Source organism: Felis catus, chromosome D2, assembly GCF_018350175.1.
Source record: "Felis catus isolate Fca126 chromosome D2, F.catus_Fca126_mat1.0, whole genome shotgun sequence".
Lineage (NCBI taxonomy): Eukaryota > Metazoa > Chordata > Mammalia > Carnivora > Felidae > Felis > Felis catus.
The window spans coordinates 81238106-81254608 of NC_058378.1; the positions used below are offsets into that span (position 1 = coordinate 81238106).

The window sequence follows — 16503 nt, forward strand, 5'->3', positions numbered from 1 at the left end:
AGGTAAATGTATTAGGTTTTTCCCTGTCAGAGATGGGGGCCACAAATATAGAAGTGAAAGACCCAGAATAAGCCCTGTGGTGTCGGACTGTAATTGGAGGTGGTGGAATAAACTCATGGTTTCCAATATAAATGAGTATATGCGAACACTGGGATGTGTGTGTGTGTAAAATTATGTATTCCCTGTCTCTGTGTGCTGAAAATGACTATGAGCAGTGAAGTCCAAGGGTGATGAATACACTGAGCGGCCACATGACGGCTTCTAAATACCCCTCTCCACTAACAGGAACCCTGGTTCTTAGGGAAAATGCTTTATTTCAGGGCTGTGACAGGAAAGACAGAAAATACCGGGAACATCTTTTTGCACCAGCAAAGGAGGAAGTATTCAAAGAATGATGGGACATGCCAAAAGGACACAGAAGTCACCTTAAAGGGGTTGCCAATGGCCACATCAGGGATAATGTGAGCAATAAAATAAATAGACTTAGTAATGGGTTGTAATCTTTAAACGAGGAAACCACGAATCCATACTGATATAAATAAGTAATTGAATAAATTGAAAGTGTGATGACAATTAATCAGGGGCACCTGACCGGCTCAATAGGTACAACATGTGGCTCTTCATCTTGGAGTTGTGAGCCCAAGCCCCACATTGGGTGTAGAGACTACTCAAGAAAAAAAGAAAGAAAGAATACATCATCATATATTCTCAAAGTACCTCCCCACAAAGCACTTATTAATTTCAAGGGGAAAAACAGTAGCTTCACAGTGGAGAAGCCTCACATCACCTAAATCAAAGGATGACAAAGGACATTCCCAGTACGAGAGCAAATTGGAATGATGGGTAAGCGTCAAGGAGAAAAACAGCATCGCTTGTGATATTCCTGCCAGACATATATAACCTGAATGAATGTAATGATGAGAAAAATATCAGACAAACCTGAATTGGGGGACCGTCTACAAAACAAATGGTCTGTACTCTGAAAGTGTCAAGGTCACAAAGCCAAAGACAGATGGAGGCATCGTTTCAACCTGCAGGAAACTAACAAGACCTGACGAGATGTATGACGTGATTCTGAACTTAACCCTTCAGCTATGAGAGATGTTAGTGAGAATTAGGAGGTACCAATATATGTGTGTTAATTTCTTAAATTTGATGGTTGTGGCTATACAGAAATGTCTTTGTGGGGAATCTACACTCAAATATTTGCAGGTGATGGGGGCATCATGTTGGCAACTTACTCTCCAGGAGTCCAGGAAAGACTGAGTTCTTTGTATTGTAAGTTTTCTGTAAATTTCCTTCCAAATAAAAAGTATGTAAAAGAAGCAGCTACATAATCATCACATAGATGATTACTGTTTCCCTATTGGGGGCTTTCCTTTTTTCATGACTATAACTAATGCTATGATATAGTCTCATATAAAAACCACTTCAAGGGTACCTGGGTGGCTCAGTCGGTTGAGCGTCCGACTTCAGCTCAGGTCATGATCTCACATCTCATGAGTTCGAGCTCCACGTTGGTTTCTGTGCTGACAGCTCGGAGCCTGGAGCCTGCTTCAGATTTTGTGTCTCCCTCTCTCTCTGCCCCTCCCACACTCATGCTCTGTCTCTCTCTGTGTCAAAAATAAACATTAAAAAAATAATAATAAAAATAAAAACACTTAATTTCTATTTTGGATTATTATCTTTGTCTAGGTTTATCAGAAAAGGGATTAGTGGGCCAAAGGGTACAAACCTTGTAATAGAGCTTTTAAAATTTTTTCTTATTTCTTAAAGATTTTATTTTATGGGTGGGGGGATGGGCTAAATGGGTGATGGGCATTAAGCTTGCTGGGATGAGCACTGGGTGTTATATGTAAGTGATAAATCACTAAATTCTATTCCTGAAATCATTATTGCGTCGTATGTTAAGTAACTTGGGTTTAAATTAAAAAAAAGAAATTTAGTTAAATTGAAATTTAACTAAATATGGGGACAAACCCAATGCAGAATGCTGTGTGAGTTTATAGGGTCCTGCCCTGAACCCACTACATAAGCCTAGTCAGAGTTTTCTGGAGCTAGGGTACCATGCCTCTTAAGCCGATAACTTAGGCACCAATGAAAAATTCAAAATTTCCATCGTAATAGAACTTAAGAACTACAGTGAATAAATATTTAATAACTGGAAAAAAAAGATTTTACTTCATTTTTTTTAAGTAAGCTCTATGCCCAACATGGGGCTTGAACTTACAACTCTGAGATCAAGAGTCCCATGCTCTACCTACTGAGCCAGCCAGGTGCCAATGTAATAGAGCTTTTGATACATACTGATCAAGTATTTCTTAAAACATATGAACCAATTCTTAATGCTACTTAGTAATATTTGAATATATTTGTTTCACTGTACCCTTACCAGCAGCATTCTATACGTAACTAGTTATTTGTAAATTTAATAAGCAAAAAATCGTATTTTGAACTATAGTGTTTTTTGTGTTTCTTCTTTTTTTTTTTTTTTAAATAAGGCTAAGGCATTGCGGAATGAAAAACCCTTGGTTTTCTCTCCTGTACTCTCTGCTACTACCATAGTCATCCTTCGGTACTCTGGTTAGCGAATGTGGGTTGGGTTGGATCATTTGCTCACAGAACTCAGGCAAATGGTTTGCTAACTATTGCCTACTTATTACAGAGGGTATTTCAAAGGACACAAATGGAAGAGATGCGCAGAGCAAGGGGGGCGGGTGCAGAGTGCTTCCACACTCCCTCCAGGTGCACCACCCTCCCAGCACCTGTCTGGGGCACCATCCTTTTGGGTTTTATGAAGGTTCCATTACACAGGCACGATGAATTACATCACTGGTCGCTGATGATTAACTCAACCTCCAGCCCCACTCTCCTCCTTGGAGGTGGGGGAGACAGGAGACCACCCTCTCTAATCCCAAGGTTGGTTCCCCTGGCAACCAGCGCCCCCATCCTTTGCAGTTTTCCAAAAGCCACCTCATTAATATAAACTCAGGTGTAACTGAAAGAGGTCTGTTATGAATAACTTCCTCTTTCTTATCACTTAGCAAATACCAAGGGTTAAAACCTCCTAAAGGAGCTTTGTGCCAGGTACTGGGACAAAGACCAACAAATACATAATATCGCAATAATTCTGTGGTGTTTTACCTTTACCTGGATTGCTTACCTAGAGAAGAGGTAGCACTTCCAACCACGTATACTGACTTAGCATTCCACTTTTCTTTCAGAGAGTGTTTCCAGACTGTAAAACATGGAATGATATGTGAGTTGCAGATATCATGGTGGCCATTTGCACTGTTGCCCGAGGCTGCCTGTTCATCCTAAGACGCTTGTGAACAAGGCAAACTATTAATGACCAAATATAAAGAGAAGCATCTGAAACTAAAATTCCATTTTTATTCTGTTCGTATTCAGCAGGCAAATTTTTAAAAATCACTTTGGTAAATGTTTCAGTATGCCTTGAGTAAAATATTAACTCGTTTCCACAGTTGGCACTAGAAGCATTTTTAGTGTGTACCAGAGAACAAATATGACTTGAAGAACTGATTTGAAGGGTGACATTAAAAATTTAAAATCTAGGGGCGCCTGGGTAGCTGGGTAGGTTGAGTGTCTGACTCTTGATTTTGGCTCAGGTCATGATCCCAGGGTCGTGGGATGCTCTCTTTCCCTCCTTCTCCTCCCTTACTCACAGATTCTCTCTCTTTATCTCTAATAAAAAATTTTTTAATGTAAAAATCTAGACTTACAGTTAATAAAAAAAATTTTTTTTAGTCACATCTACACCCAACTTGGGGCTCAAACTCATGACCTTGAGATCAAGAGTCGCATGCTCTTCTGAATGAACCAGCCCCTAAAAATTTAGACTTTTAAAGAAAAAGTCACTGGTCATTGAAAGGTGGCAACTTAATATCTAACAAAGCAATACAACTGGTTTTATTTGGGACCTAAATCTAGAAGCAGTCAAGAAGCTGTGATCTCCGAGGAGAGGACTCATGTTTCCATTAGGTCAAAGAAAGATAATAAATTTCAAGTTCATAGCAGACACGCTTTAATGGAGAACACTACCATTTTACGACAAAAACAAACATCTCTAAATGTGGATTAAAGAACTACAAAGAGAAAATGGGTTGTACGAATACATCAGGCCACTGGGGGCTCAATATTGAGCACTGTTCAGTATCGAACACTTTTTTAGAAGACAAGAAAATATGCGCTCACCCTTCTTCGAATCCAGTTATGAGCAGAACTCTCCCTTACATTTAAGTGTGACACAACCCTTTGCACTCCCATTGGAAATCTCCTTTTATTTACCTCTTTTTAAAGATTTTTATTTTTTTAAAGTAATCTCTACACCCAGCATGGGGCTTGAATTTACACCCCACTGTCAAGTTGGATGCTCTACCGACTGAGCTGGCCAGGTGCCCTGGGGGTAATTTCTTTTGAAAAAGTAACCGGAGATTGAGTTTCACCTTCTTTCCTCCCCGACCCATGTAAATAATATTTATCTGAAAATTACCTATCGCATGTGAGCAAACCATTCTCCAAGCCTCGTAGCTGATATTTCTCTTTAGCAGGAGGTGAATGTGTATACAACACCATCAAGAAGGTGATTTTTTAGCTTATAACGGAAGCCTAATTAACTGTAGAGAGATAATAACCATTCACCACTGCCACTTATTCCCCACTAGCCTGCCATGTGCCAGGCAACATCCTGAATGCTTCTTTTTGGGACTCAGACTGGTAGCTGGAATCACCAGTCTACAACTTACAGACCCTGTGGTCTTGGCAAGCTTCATACCCTCTGCTCTTCAAGCTCTGGTGAGTCATATTCTACCTCAGGGGTAAAGCACTTAGTATGGGGTCTGGCACAGAGAAGGCACTTGGTAAGTTTAGCTAGCTAGTAGTTAGAAGTGATGATCCTGGGGGCACCTGGGTGGCTCAGTCAGTTGAGCATTTGACTTCAGCTCAGGTCATGATCTTGCATTCATGGGTTCAAACCCCGCATCAAGCTCTGTGCAGACAGCTTGGAGCTTGGAGCTTGGAGCCTACTTTGGATTCTGTGTCTCCCTCTCTCTCTGCCCCTACCCTGCTCGTGCTCTCTCTCTCTCTCTCTGTCTCTCAAAAAATAAAAATAAAACGTTAAAAAATTAAAAAAAAAAAAAGAAGTGATGATCCTGGGATGGAAGGATTATTTATTATGCCCACTTTACAGACAAGGAAAGCAAGGCTCAGTGAGGTCAAGGAACTCGCCAAGGTCAGAGTGGCCATCTGAACCCAGGCCTAACTTGCCGCAAAGCCATTCTGTAATGACCCCTGACTGCTGCCTCCACTGCTTAGAATAACTAGGGCTGGTCACGCCTGGGTCTGAAGCCTGGCTGTGCACCGACTGGTTCCATGGCCTTGGACAAGCGCTTCCCAAGCCTCAGCTTTGTCATCTGTAAAACAGTACCACCGTACATATGCCTCTGGCCAGCAGTCTAGTGATAAATGAGGTAACAAATGGAAAGTATTTAACAGGGCCTGGTACGCATTAGGCACTCCACAAATGTTGGCCACAAAGTGGTCTGACTGCAAAGACTAACGTGGCTGTTCAGTTTGAAACCTGGGCCCTGTTCACATGTTCTGATGGCGAGAGAAGGAGGTAGGAAGAAGGGTTTAAGGGATGGTCCTGTCATTAAGTGCCTGGCATGCACGGACCATTTTCTCAAAGTTGTTGGGTCTTCCCATCATCCCCTTGAGGAAAGAGACTGCAACCAGTATATGCTGAGGACAGAGAGGTTCACCTGGCAGGTGAACTACCCAGGGACTGGGGACTTCAGGAGCCAGCCCTGTCACCTGTGTCCCAAAGCAGTATCTGTGACACGGCGCCACTAGGCGTAGTGGTAGAAGGCTACCAGGTTAATGTGTCACTTTGTGTGGGACATTAAGAGTCCGCTTATAAGGAGAAAGGTCATTTTCTGCTTCCTCCAAAGTTTACACGAACGTGAAGTGACTTGGTACCTGAATACTTTTTTGAACTCAAAGTCATGGAGATTTTTCAAACCTGAAGGGCAGCTATTTCTGGAATCTGATATCCCCAGTGGGAAGGATCGGAGTAAAGTCCAGTGGAATTCACAACAGTGTCTCCCCTACCTTCAGGTTTTAGGTTTGTTTTTGTTTTTGTTTTTTGAGCAAGAATGCTAGCAGGGGAGGGGGAATGGAGAAGGAGACAGAGAATCCTAAGCAGACTCCACACTCAGCGCTGGAGGCCCATGCGGGATTCGATCCCACGACCTGAGCCAAAATCAAGAGTCAGGTGCTTAACTGACCGAACCACCCAGGTACCCGCCCTCCCCCCACCCCCACTTACCTTCAGTTTTATTGTCTTTCTCCAAACACAGTTCCACTGCTTCCACTGCTCTGGGGCTGGTAAAAATGAGGCCCCCGTAGCCTTCAGGATGAGACAGCTGCACACCAAACAGTAACAAAGGCGTTTTACATAAAGATCAAGTTCAACATTTCCCAGAATTCCAATGTTTTACAAGAATAAATTCCATCCATCCATCCATCCATCCACCCACCCACCGGTCCACTCAGCACCTATTGGGAGCTTACTAAATGCCTGGAACTGTGCACCATTCATGTGAATTCACCATTCATGCACTCAGGTGAATGCAGGTGAATTCACTGTTCATGGCATTTCCCTTGAGCAGCTCACGGTCTAGGGGAGGGACAGGAAAGAGAACTGTAGGGTGGCAGGTATGACAGGTGCAGAGAGGGACAATCTGACCCAGCCTGGGCTTGGGTGGGGTGCAGGCAGGAGGGCAGATTGGACCTGCGTCTGTAATAAAACTGGAATCTTCAAGGGGCAATCTCCATGCCGAAGCACCGATTTTCAAAGATAATATGATAAAATCTACTAAACATTGCCGTTTTTACCTAGTCTCTCCCTAAAATCTGTGAAAGTACCATGTGAGATGGGTGGGGTTATCGTCATCTCATAGATGAAGACAAAGCCTAAGGAGCTGGCCCAAGGTGAGTGGCAGGGCCAGGGCTCAAGGACATGCCCGTGCCCCTCCTTGCTCTGTAGGGGGCTTCATGAGGGCTCTGGAAGGCCCCCAGGGAGCACGCTGGCTGGTGGAGATGGGAGATGACCGTGTGGAAACTCTGGTGTCTGTATGAGCACCAGTCTAAGACGTGATCTCAAGCGATGAGGTCTTTGGTGCCTCATCAGGTGCCTTTCATGGAAGAGCGTGCCTCTTGGGGCCCCGCTTACATGGTTCCCTCAGCACTCAGCCCAGTACCTCGGACGGAACAGATGCCAGATGGATGTTTGCCGGGTAAATTTCTGAATGAATAATGCAGTATTCGGCCCAAATCAAAAGGAAGAAACATGCTTCCGTACAGAGCTGCTGGCAGGGTTGTGCTGTGCACAGCAGGAGGGGTGACCCTGGCGCTCACACAGGTGTGGGGCCCGGGAGCAGGGCTGGGCACCCCAGTCCCATGGAACCTCCCTGGCTGTGGGCCCGCGTGTCTAGAAAGGAGCTCCGGGGGAGGCGCCCCGAAGGCGCTCCGCCCCTGGGGCCGGTTGCACACTGATGAGGTGGCCTGAGCACTGAGTCTTTGATCTGAAAAGTTTGCGAGTCTTTCCTGAGGCTTTGTCCAGCAGGATCTATGACGGCATCACCGGCAGCAGAGTGGACGCCCTGCGCAGCAGCCTTCTTACTTGCTGGGGGCCTCGGCCGAGTGGCCCAACCTGGGGCCTGGCTCTAAGACGGGATGGTAACACCCACGTGGCGTGTGGTCAGGGCGGGCGGGTGAGTGGGAGGGCAAACTGGAAGGGCCCCACTGCTGAGAGCCCCCTGCAGCCTGCTCTCCAGGCCCCCACAGACCCCACCTCCAGGACAGGGAGGCTTTCTGGGGGAGCTGGTGGGGACTCACGGGCGGTCCAAGAGCCACCTCCCCTGGGGCCAGGTGAGGCTGGGCCACCCCTGTTTCAAGTTTGCCAGTGAAATGGGGGATGGTGAAGAAATCCTTCCGGTTTGGGTGGGCAACGATTCTACAGAGACTCAGAAATTATGGTACTCGGACACTGACAGACCTTACCTTCTCAGAAAAACTGGAAAGAGACAAAAACTCAAATGATAAAACAGGGATCAGAGTGGCTTCAAGTCCATATAATCCTAGTTCCTGCAAATACAAGAATATAGTTCTGCATTGGCCAGGGTTGTGTGGAAAATAAGGAAAGGGTCACAGTCACGACTTACTTGGTGTCGGCCCCGTAGAGGGTTAGCAGATACCCCACCACCACCCCTCACCCTCGTAGTAAGACAGTGTTAGGCCTCGCGGGACCAGGAGCCTCAGGCACTTACCCTGATATATGGATCTTGGCCACAGTCATCCTCCTTAGGGTCTTTTAGTAAAAGAACCTTCATTATCGCCTGGCAATCCTTACAGGGTGCTGTGACAGAGCAGGGAGACAGATGGATCCTAATTAGAGCTCAAGGACTCTTCCTGAGCAGTTATCGATGGGACAGAAGCAGGGGAAGAAGGTAATCAACTGCTGGCTGAGGGGACCTGTCCCTCACCCACAATGACTTAGCGTTCATGTGCTTGTTCCTTCTGAAGACCCTGTCGCTGATAAGGCCAAGGGACAGCATGCTGGCACTTGATATCACTCGCAAAGGCAGATGAAAGCCATTAGGGAAAGCCAGTGTCCGGGCCACACATTTAAGGCTCATAAAGAGAAGCGATGCAAATTTGGGGTTGTATTGTCAATAATAGAGAAATTATTTTAAGGAAATAAACAATTACTTCTGTTTCAGGGTAAACATACCAAATAGTTCATAAGCTCTTTAGGAAATAATTATATTGACCTTTCTACTTTTCAAATGATGGGTTATAAATGTTGTCAAATATTATGAGACACCTTTCAAAAGTCATCTAATGACCTAGAAAGTAATTCGTTGATATGTATCAAAAGCCTTGTATATTTCATACTCTTCCTTCCTATAATTTCACTTCTAAGAATAAATACGAAGGCACTACTCATAAATGTGTGCAAAGATTAACATGAAGATGTCCATCCTGGTATTTTTTTTTTTTTTGAGATATAATTGACACAGGACACTGTGTAAATTTGTAAATGTCAGGTAGTTAGCTGTTCATTTGATACATTTCTATACTGCAGTGTGATGACTACAGTAGTGGCTTTACCGTGCCTCCTAATTATCTCTTTTTTGTGGTGAGAACAGTTGAGGTGAACTCTCCCGGGAACTCTGAGGTTTATAATACAGTATTGTTGACTATAATCACCATGTTGTGCATTAGGTCTCTAGGACTTACTCCTCTTCTAGTGGTAAGATTGTATCCTAGTATTAACAACGGGAAACAAAGTAAATGTCCAACGTTGAGAGAATGGTACATCAATTAGATGAAATCATTAGAAGAGTCATTAATAACTTAATTACATGGATCACCAAGTAATGTTAAAAAATAGGACGCATGAATAGTGTGACTTTATTGATCTCATATATACATATATATGAAAGAATATGCATCAAAATACTACTAATAATTATTCCTGGGGGGCAGGTTAGGGTGATGGTTTTCTTGTTCACCTCTTTCTGTATTATCCACATTTTTTTTACAATAGACATTATATTCTTTTGTATCAAGGCGTAGGGTGGGGGTGGAATTTAATATGACCACCCCAAAGGCCTCAAAATAAATGCTGCTGGAGAACTGCGGAATAAATCCTGCCGGAAATGTGGATTACTATCCCGTGAGTAGCATGAGGCCCACCAGTTACTTACTAACCACTAAACAAGTGGTTGGTAACAGTCAAATAGCACATATTGTTTCGAGCAGAAATGTGTTAACTTTGAGAGCCATTACTTGTTATTACTGAATAGGTTCCGGAACATTATAATATCTGCGGGGCGTCTTAAGGAAAATCTGGCTCAAAATGAATTGCTTTGTATCTAAGCAACCAACCCTGGGTGAACAAATAATAATTATGAAATCAAGTTCTAATTACTGCTGCCACTGAGCTGTTAGCTACAGAGACTGAGGAAGTAGGCAGGATTGTTTCTATTGTTTCCTGAGGTCGTTTGGAATGTGTCTGTCTTTTGGGAAACCGGGAACCCGCCTTTCTGAGATGGTCATGCTCACGTGTCAGCCCGGCTAAGATCTAGTCCCCATTTATTCACGAGCGCTGACCTAGGTATTTTGGAGACACAATAAAGTCTATCATCAGGTGGCTTTTAGCCAGGGAGATTATCCTAGATGATCTGGGAGGGCCTCCTCCAGTCGGTAGAAGGCCTTAAGGGGCACATCCCTGCCACAGTTGTAGGCTCTGGGGTATGGAACCCCAAGTTTTCAAAGTGTTGCTTTCAGATTCCAGGAGCCAGTCTCTCACAAAAATGTTTCTATGTTGTTCTCAGGCAGTGACACCTGGAATCTGCCTCAGGGGCATTAGGTCTGCATTATTTACTGGGGAAGGGGGGACAAGTTCAAGTACTACCAAGAGCTATAAGATGATGTAGGAGAGGTAACCGGGTGCTGATAGCTGGTTGCCTCCCCAGGGCCACCTCTGAGATGGCGTCTTAGTTGAGATCAGAATGACAATGGCAGTGAGGAAACCTGTTCCAGTGTCAGGAAGGGGCTGGGCATGTCCCCAGGAGAGAAGGGTAAGCGTGGCTCCAGTGCGAAGGACAAGGTGGACTTGGGCCCCACGAGAAATGGGAATCCACAGACGGGTTGCAGCAGGACCAGAAGCGATGACACTGGTTCGCACTTTAGAAGGGTCTCTGGCTTCCGTGGTGGGGATGACCACCCAGGACACTGGGCAGTGGCGCCGTTAGGAAGCGGCTGGATCGGGGATTCATAGTGAAGACAGAGTTAACAGGGTGCAGCGACGTAATTCAGGGTGAAACCATCTGTCTGTGGCCTGATGGTTGCCGCTAGGCGAAAATGTCTTTCTTCTTTGAATCCCACCTAAGCTTGAGGTGTGTTCGGTGTAATCCTATCAATGAGGCAACAAATATCTCTAAACAGTTACTGTGTACTAGGCACTGGGGATACAGTATGATTCCTGCCTCACCTTTACCAGAGGATAAAACCGACATTTTACACGTAAAGACGATGACAGAGTCGGTGTAATAAGCACGACAGAAAAAGTCAAGATGCCACGGAGGCGTAACTGGCCAAGTCTTACTTGGAGTGGCAGGTGTGGCCAGGGTCGCCACTGGCTCCCAAATACCCAGTCTGCCCTTTTCTCTCATAGAAATGGACTCCCTTGTTGTTAACAGGGCAGGGCACGTGGTTGCCCCAAATGAAAACGTGCCTGGATGTGGCCTGGTGACTGGGTTCTGGCCCTCAGGACACAAGCGGAGGGCGGGGGGGGGGGGGGGGGGCGAGGCGCACACTTTGTGGTTCCTGCCCTTAGCGGGAAGTGCCACGCCCCTACTCTCTCCCCCTGCCTCCCTGCCGGCTGGAATGTGGATGGGGATGTTCTGGACCTTTCCTTGGTCTGGGAGAAGTTGCAGTAATGCCATTCTCTAAACCCTGATGATTGGAGAAAGAAAGCCATTTGGACAGAAGCCATTCCAGGCACAGAAGTCATCCCCCACGTGTAGGGCAGCTGATGCCATGCACACGAGTGCCTGTGGAAACACCTGCACCTCAGCTGCCCCGTGAGCCAGGCCTCCCCCTGGTGACCATTTCCTGTGCTAAGGGCAGTGTCTGTCACCCAGTCCCCAGGCCTTTGCTGCAGATCCTTTGGCTCTGCAGGACCTCTTGGGACTCCCCCTGTCCACTCCCCTCCACCCCGACGCCCTGTAGACCTTTCTCTGAGCCCTGGGATTCTGCCCTGGGCCGAATGTGCTTAATATACAGCGAATGGTACTAGTCAATTAGTGGGGAATCTATTCTCGAAACATGATCAACTTTAATTCTTAAATGACTAAGAAAATGAGCGATGTGTTAGCAGGACTATCTCTGTGCACTTATCAGGTGATGGGTTTCTCATTGAACTTGATGACATGGGGCGCTAGCCGGGCACAGAATCATCAGCAGTGGTTTCTCTGAATGTTGCATTAGAGGTGCTGTGAGCACGGGCAGAGAAGGAATAAGGGTAATAATCTGATTTTTAGTTCTCAAGGCCAGTAGCACAGCTCACGGAATCTCTTCATGGTTATTATCCCGGAGCCATCAATTTTATTACCCAAGACGACCACAGAGAAGAACCCAGAAGAAATAGTTTCTCTATTTGCGGTGGGTAGATGGGCTTTGCTTTCGCGTGTCTGCGTTATTAATCTAAGCACTCTGTACCAGAGTGATACTTTTTATTTTCTGTTCTCCCAAACACTGGGTGGGGTCTGCGAAGGATAGGAGAGGCAGCACAGCCTAGGCGTTGGGAGCACAGCCTTGAGAGCCGGCCCGCCTGTCTGTGAATGCCACCCGGCTCTGCCACTTATCAGCTCAGGGACTCTGGAGGAGTTCTGTCCTCTCTACGGCAGCTTCCTCACCCATAAAACGGGCCGACCTCATCATTTTCATACAACCGAAGCATTCAGTCAGTCTTTGGTGTATGGTAGGTGCTCAGTAAACGTGTTAGTGGCCATTGTTACGTCCTCTGAGTCACTTGGCACCCCGACAGCTTGGTAACGCCGAGGTTTGCCTCACTCAACAGAGGAGAAACAAGATCACATCGTGGGCGGTAAAGCTGGCGTCAGATCCCTTGCCCCTCAGTCCTGTGCCTGCTCTGTGATACCACACTTCCCGCCTCCTGTTACCCTGCAGGAGGAAAGGGCGAGCAGAAATGAGAAAGGGCCAGGAGAAATAAATCTGTCAATAAGAACCTTCCCACTCCTGTCGAGATCAGATCCAAACTCCCTGATACGACCCAACGAGGCCCGGCAGGGTCCAGCCCCGGGGTCTCCACTCCCGCCTCTGCACTCCGGCCGCCCCAGACTTCTGTCTCTCAGGCTCGCCCTCCTCAGGGCTTCTTGGGCCAACTCCTACCCACAGGGCCTGGGTAGGGGTTGGCAGGCGAAGTGGGGAGGCGTCCCCTCGGATGTGTTCTGAAGGTGGGGCCAACAACATGTACTGGGGCTAGTGCAGGGTGGAGGAAAGAGGAGTTGGGTTTATAACCCAAACAGCTGGAGGATGGGAGCCCTGTCGGGGCATGCGAAGGGATGGGGACAAAGATTCATTCGGGACGTACCGTGTTTGAGGATGCCTGTTCCACACCCGTGCGCCTCAGCCCGTTCGTTCGTGTGCTGTGAACGGCCTACAGGCATGCCTGCGGGCTTGGTCCTCTCGGCCCCTGGGGCAGCCGGTGGGGCCCAGGGCAGCCAGAACCACGGCAGCCCTAGCCAGGGCCGGCCGCCTTCACCTGGGAACTGTACACCTCATCTGTTTACCACGATGTGCTGTACGAACGTTAGCATTTACTAGGTCCGCTGCAGTGGTAAACGAGTCGGAGAGTCGTGGCACCAAATGCCCAAATGGAGAAACTGGGTAGGCAATCTGGGCTCGGGGGGAGTCGGGTCAAAGGACAGGGATTTGGGCGGTGTCAGTGTGTAGAGGGAGTCTTCTGAAGTCCCGGGACCTGGGTGACGGGGAAAGGAGGCCCAGGTCAGAGCCCTCCAGCACCCAGGCAATGCCAGGTCAAGTTGGGCAGTGGGCAGGGGAGACCCTAGCAAAGGAGAAGGAAGACACCTCTGCAGAGTGGAATCCCATCGATACCGGAATTCCAAAGACTCGGGGGGCTAAACAGCAGACATTTATTTGCTCACAGTTCTGGAGGCTGGGAGTCCAAGATCAAGGTGTTCTCACGGTTGGTTCCTGGTGAGAGCTCTCTTCCCCGCTCAGGGGCGAGTGCCTTCTGGCCGTGCTCACGTGGTCTTTCCTCTGTGCACAGAGAGAGACCGCTGATGTCTCCTTTTCTGTAAAGGACACCGGACCCACAGGATTAGGCCTCCACCTGGTGGCTATTGTATTAGGGCTTGACCTCCCAGTGACCTCATCTAATCATTAATCTAATCATTACTGTTTTTTTTTTCCTTTTTTGAATAGGCTCCATGCCCAAAATGGGGCTTGAACTCAAGACCCTGAGATCAAGAGTCACATGCTAGACCGACTGAGCCAGCCAGGTGCCCCTCTTCAATACCTCTTTAAAGGCCCTATATCCAAGTAAAGTCACATTGGGGATTAGGGCTGGAACATATGAATTGGCAGGGGTGGGGGGGGGCGGCACAATTCAGTCCATAATAGAGCAAGTGCCAGAATAAAGTGGAGGGAAAGAGGTAGGTACAGGAAGGGAAGACGACTCAGTCTTGCTCTGAGGAGGAGAAACAAGGCCATCACTGGCAAGGCAGGCAGTGGGGTGGAGAGATGTTGCAGGGGTCCCCACCCCAACGCACACATATGGGAGATACCAGGCACTGAGCGGGCAGTTCCGGATGATGGGCAAGTCAAAGAGAACCATGCGATGCGCTTGGGGAGCAGGTGCACCCGGTTCTTTGGCAGGACTTACTCTTTGGAGTTCCTGGTGTGCCGCATTCTGCCTTGCTCACCTTGCAGAAGCTCCTGGATTTTATCAACAAGGGGAACTAAGAAAGGACCGGCTGGCCTTCCAGGCCAGAAACGTGGCTCCCATCGAGACAGGGAGGGGCTCTGCAATCCTACTTTCGTTTACCCAAGATACACTGAATCTCTTCTGTGTGATGCTGGGAACTGGGTGCTGGTTAAGGGACAAATAACACTTAACACCCACTCTCAAGATGCTCCAAGGCTGGTGGGGGGAGACTGACAGCACAGAACTGTGAGCTAAGTGTCGACAGAGAGAGAGAGAGAGAGAGAGAGAGAGAGAGAGAGAGAGAGACTGAGAGAGAGAGAGACAGACACACACACACACGTACTGCCTACTGCAAACTGCCAGCACTCAGAAGAAAGGCTTTAAAAGTCTGCGTCTGGGCCCAGGGCTCCTCTGACTCAGAATTCATACTCTGTTGTGACCGATGACCTAGGATGATGTGTGCACATTCCAGCTACTTTGTATGGAAGGTCTGGTGACATTAAAACAGGAGTCCAGCAGCAGGTTGGTGCCGAACAGGTTGGAGACGGGTGAAGCCAGCTGAGATGCTTTTGTTGACTAGAGCCTGGAGTATTCTAGGGATTGGGGCGGCGAGGAGGGGGGGTGGTTCTCAAAAAATGAACGATGCCCTTCTCGGCGACATGCATCTCCACACAGGTTCCTTCAGTTGTTCCCATCAAGAAGTTCACATACCCGTCATCCGGTCGCTTGCTGTGGAGAGCTAGCAGTGAAATGGTAGATCCCTGCCTGCACTTGGGCTGTTAGGCTTTGAATCCAAGATTTATGTGCCGAAGTCCTAACCCTCATCCCTCAGAATGTGACCTTATTTGGAAACAGGGTCCTTGCCATGTAGTCAAGTTAAAATGAGGTCATTAGGGTGGGCCCTAATCCAATAGGGCTGGTATCCGATGACAAGGGGAGAGGCGGACACACACACACACACACACACACACACACACACACACACATGCACTGGGGGAAAGACCTGTGAAGATAAGGCTGAGATCGGGGCGAGGTATTGACAAGCCGAGGGATGTCAGATGGCCAGAAAGCCACCAGAATGGGGTGGGGGGGGGGGAGAGGCACAGAGCAGATGTCTCCTGACAGCCCTCAGAAGGAACCAACCCTAATGACATCTTGGTCGTAGAATTCTAGTCTCTACCACTGACTGAGACAATATATTTCCACCGTATACACTGCCCAGTTTGTGGCACTTGGACATGGCAGCCTGGGGAGCCAGTACAGCCTCAGGAATTCTACTATCCCTGCACTTGTCCTGGACCAAGTTGAAAGCTCCCTGCTTGAAGAAACTCCTGCTAACCTGCCTCGCAGCAGGAATAGGAAGGAACCAGGAACAGGAACCAAGCGGGGCTATTCCCAGGGTTTTAAATAAGGAGGATTGTACCTGAGCCGCTCTGGACTTTGGGAAGAGGCTCGGGGGAGGGGAAGGGGTTTGCGCTGGGGGGGCGGAGGCCTGTGTTCTGGTCTAGGCTGCTCTGCTCTTGGTCTCAGGCCCTGCGATCGTGCAGTGGACGGGCCCTCTGGACTGCTGGCTGTTTGAGGGACTTCCTTCCCCACAGTGGATCCTCGGTAAATATTAGTTCACACTGAGGGAAAACAACACTTCAGATTTACCCAGCATCTCCGGAGCAGGGGAAATGATCTCTTTTCCTTACACAAACAGAGAAAACGACTTGATCAAGACCACTTCGCTGGTAAGAAAGAGCCAGGTTCTCGAACGCACACTTTCTAGCTGTGTCCTGCTGCTCTCTCAACAGTAACAACAGCTGCCCTTTTATTAAGCACTTACTCTGTGTTATTTAAGGGGCCAAGCATTTTACATGGCAGGATCTCCACCCCCATTTAGACCAGCAAGGTAGGTATTATTATCCGTATTTCACAGAAGAGGAAACCAACACTCTGAA

General features: G+C 47.6%; 1 protein-coding gene across 10 annotated transcripts in view; it reads right to left on the bottom strand.

The window, feature by feature from the left end:
• The window catches only part of UROS (uroporphyrinogen III synthase), a 35220-nt gene that overhangs the window by 16590 nt on the left and 2127 nt on the right, over nt 1-16503 (bottom strand). For 2 of the 10 annotated variants that reach the window (XM_023241082.2, XM_019813983.3), the window contains exons 2-6: nt 13205-13928; nt 8349-8437; nt 8083-8166; nt 6347-6443; nt 3164-3238 (exon numbers count right to left, since the gene is read on the bottom strand). In XM_023241082.2, coding sequence (XP_023096850.1) covers nt 3164-3238; nt 6347-6443; nt 8083-8166; nt 8349-8437; nt 13205-13280 — 421 coding nt within the window. In that variant the 5' untranslated portion in view covers nt 13281-13928. Of the gene's footprint in view, nt 1-3163; nt 3239-6346; nt 6444-8082; nt 8167-8348; nt 8438-12506; nt 12775-13204; nt 13929-16503 lie in introns of all 10 variants that reach the window. The other 8 variants (XM_045041036.1, XM_045041035.1, XM_006938265.4 and 5 more) reach the window with 8 other exon arrangements.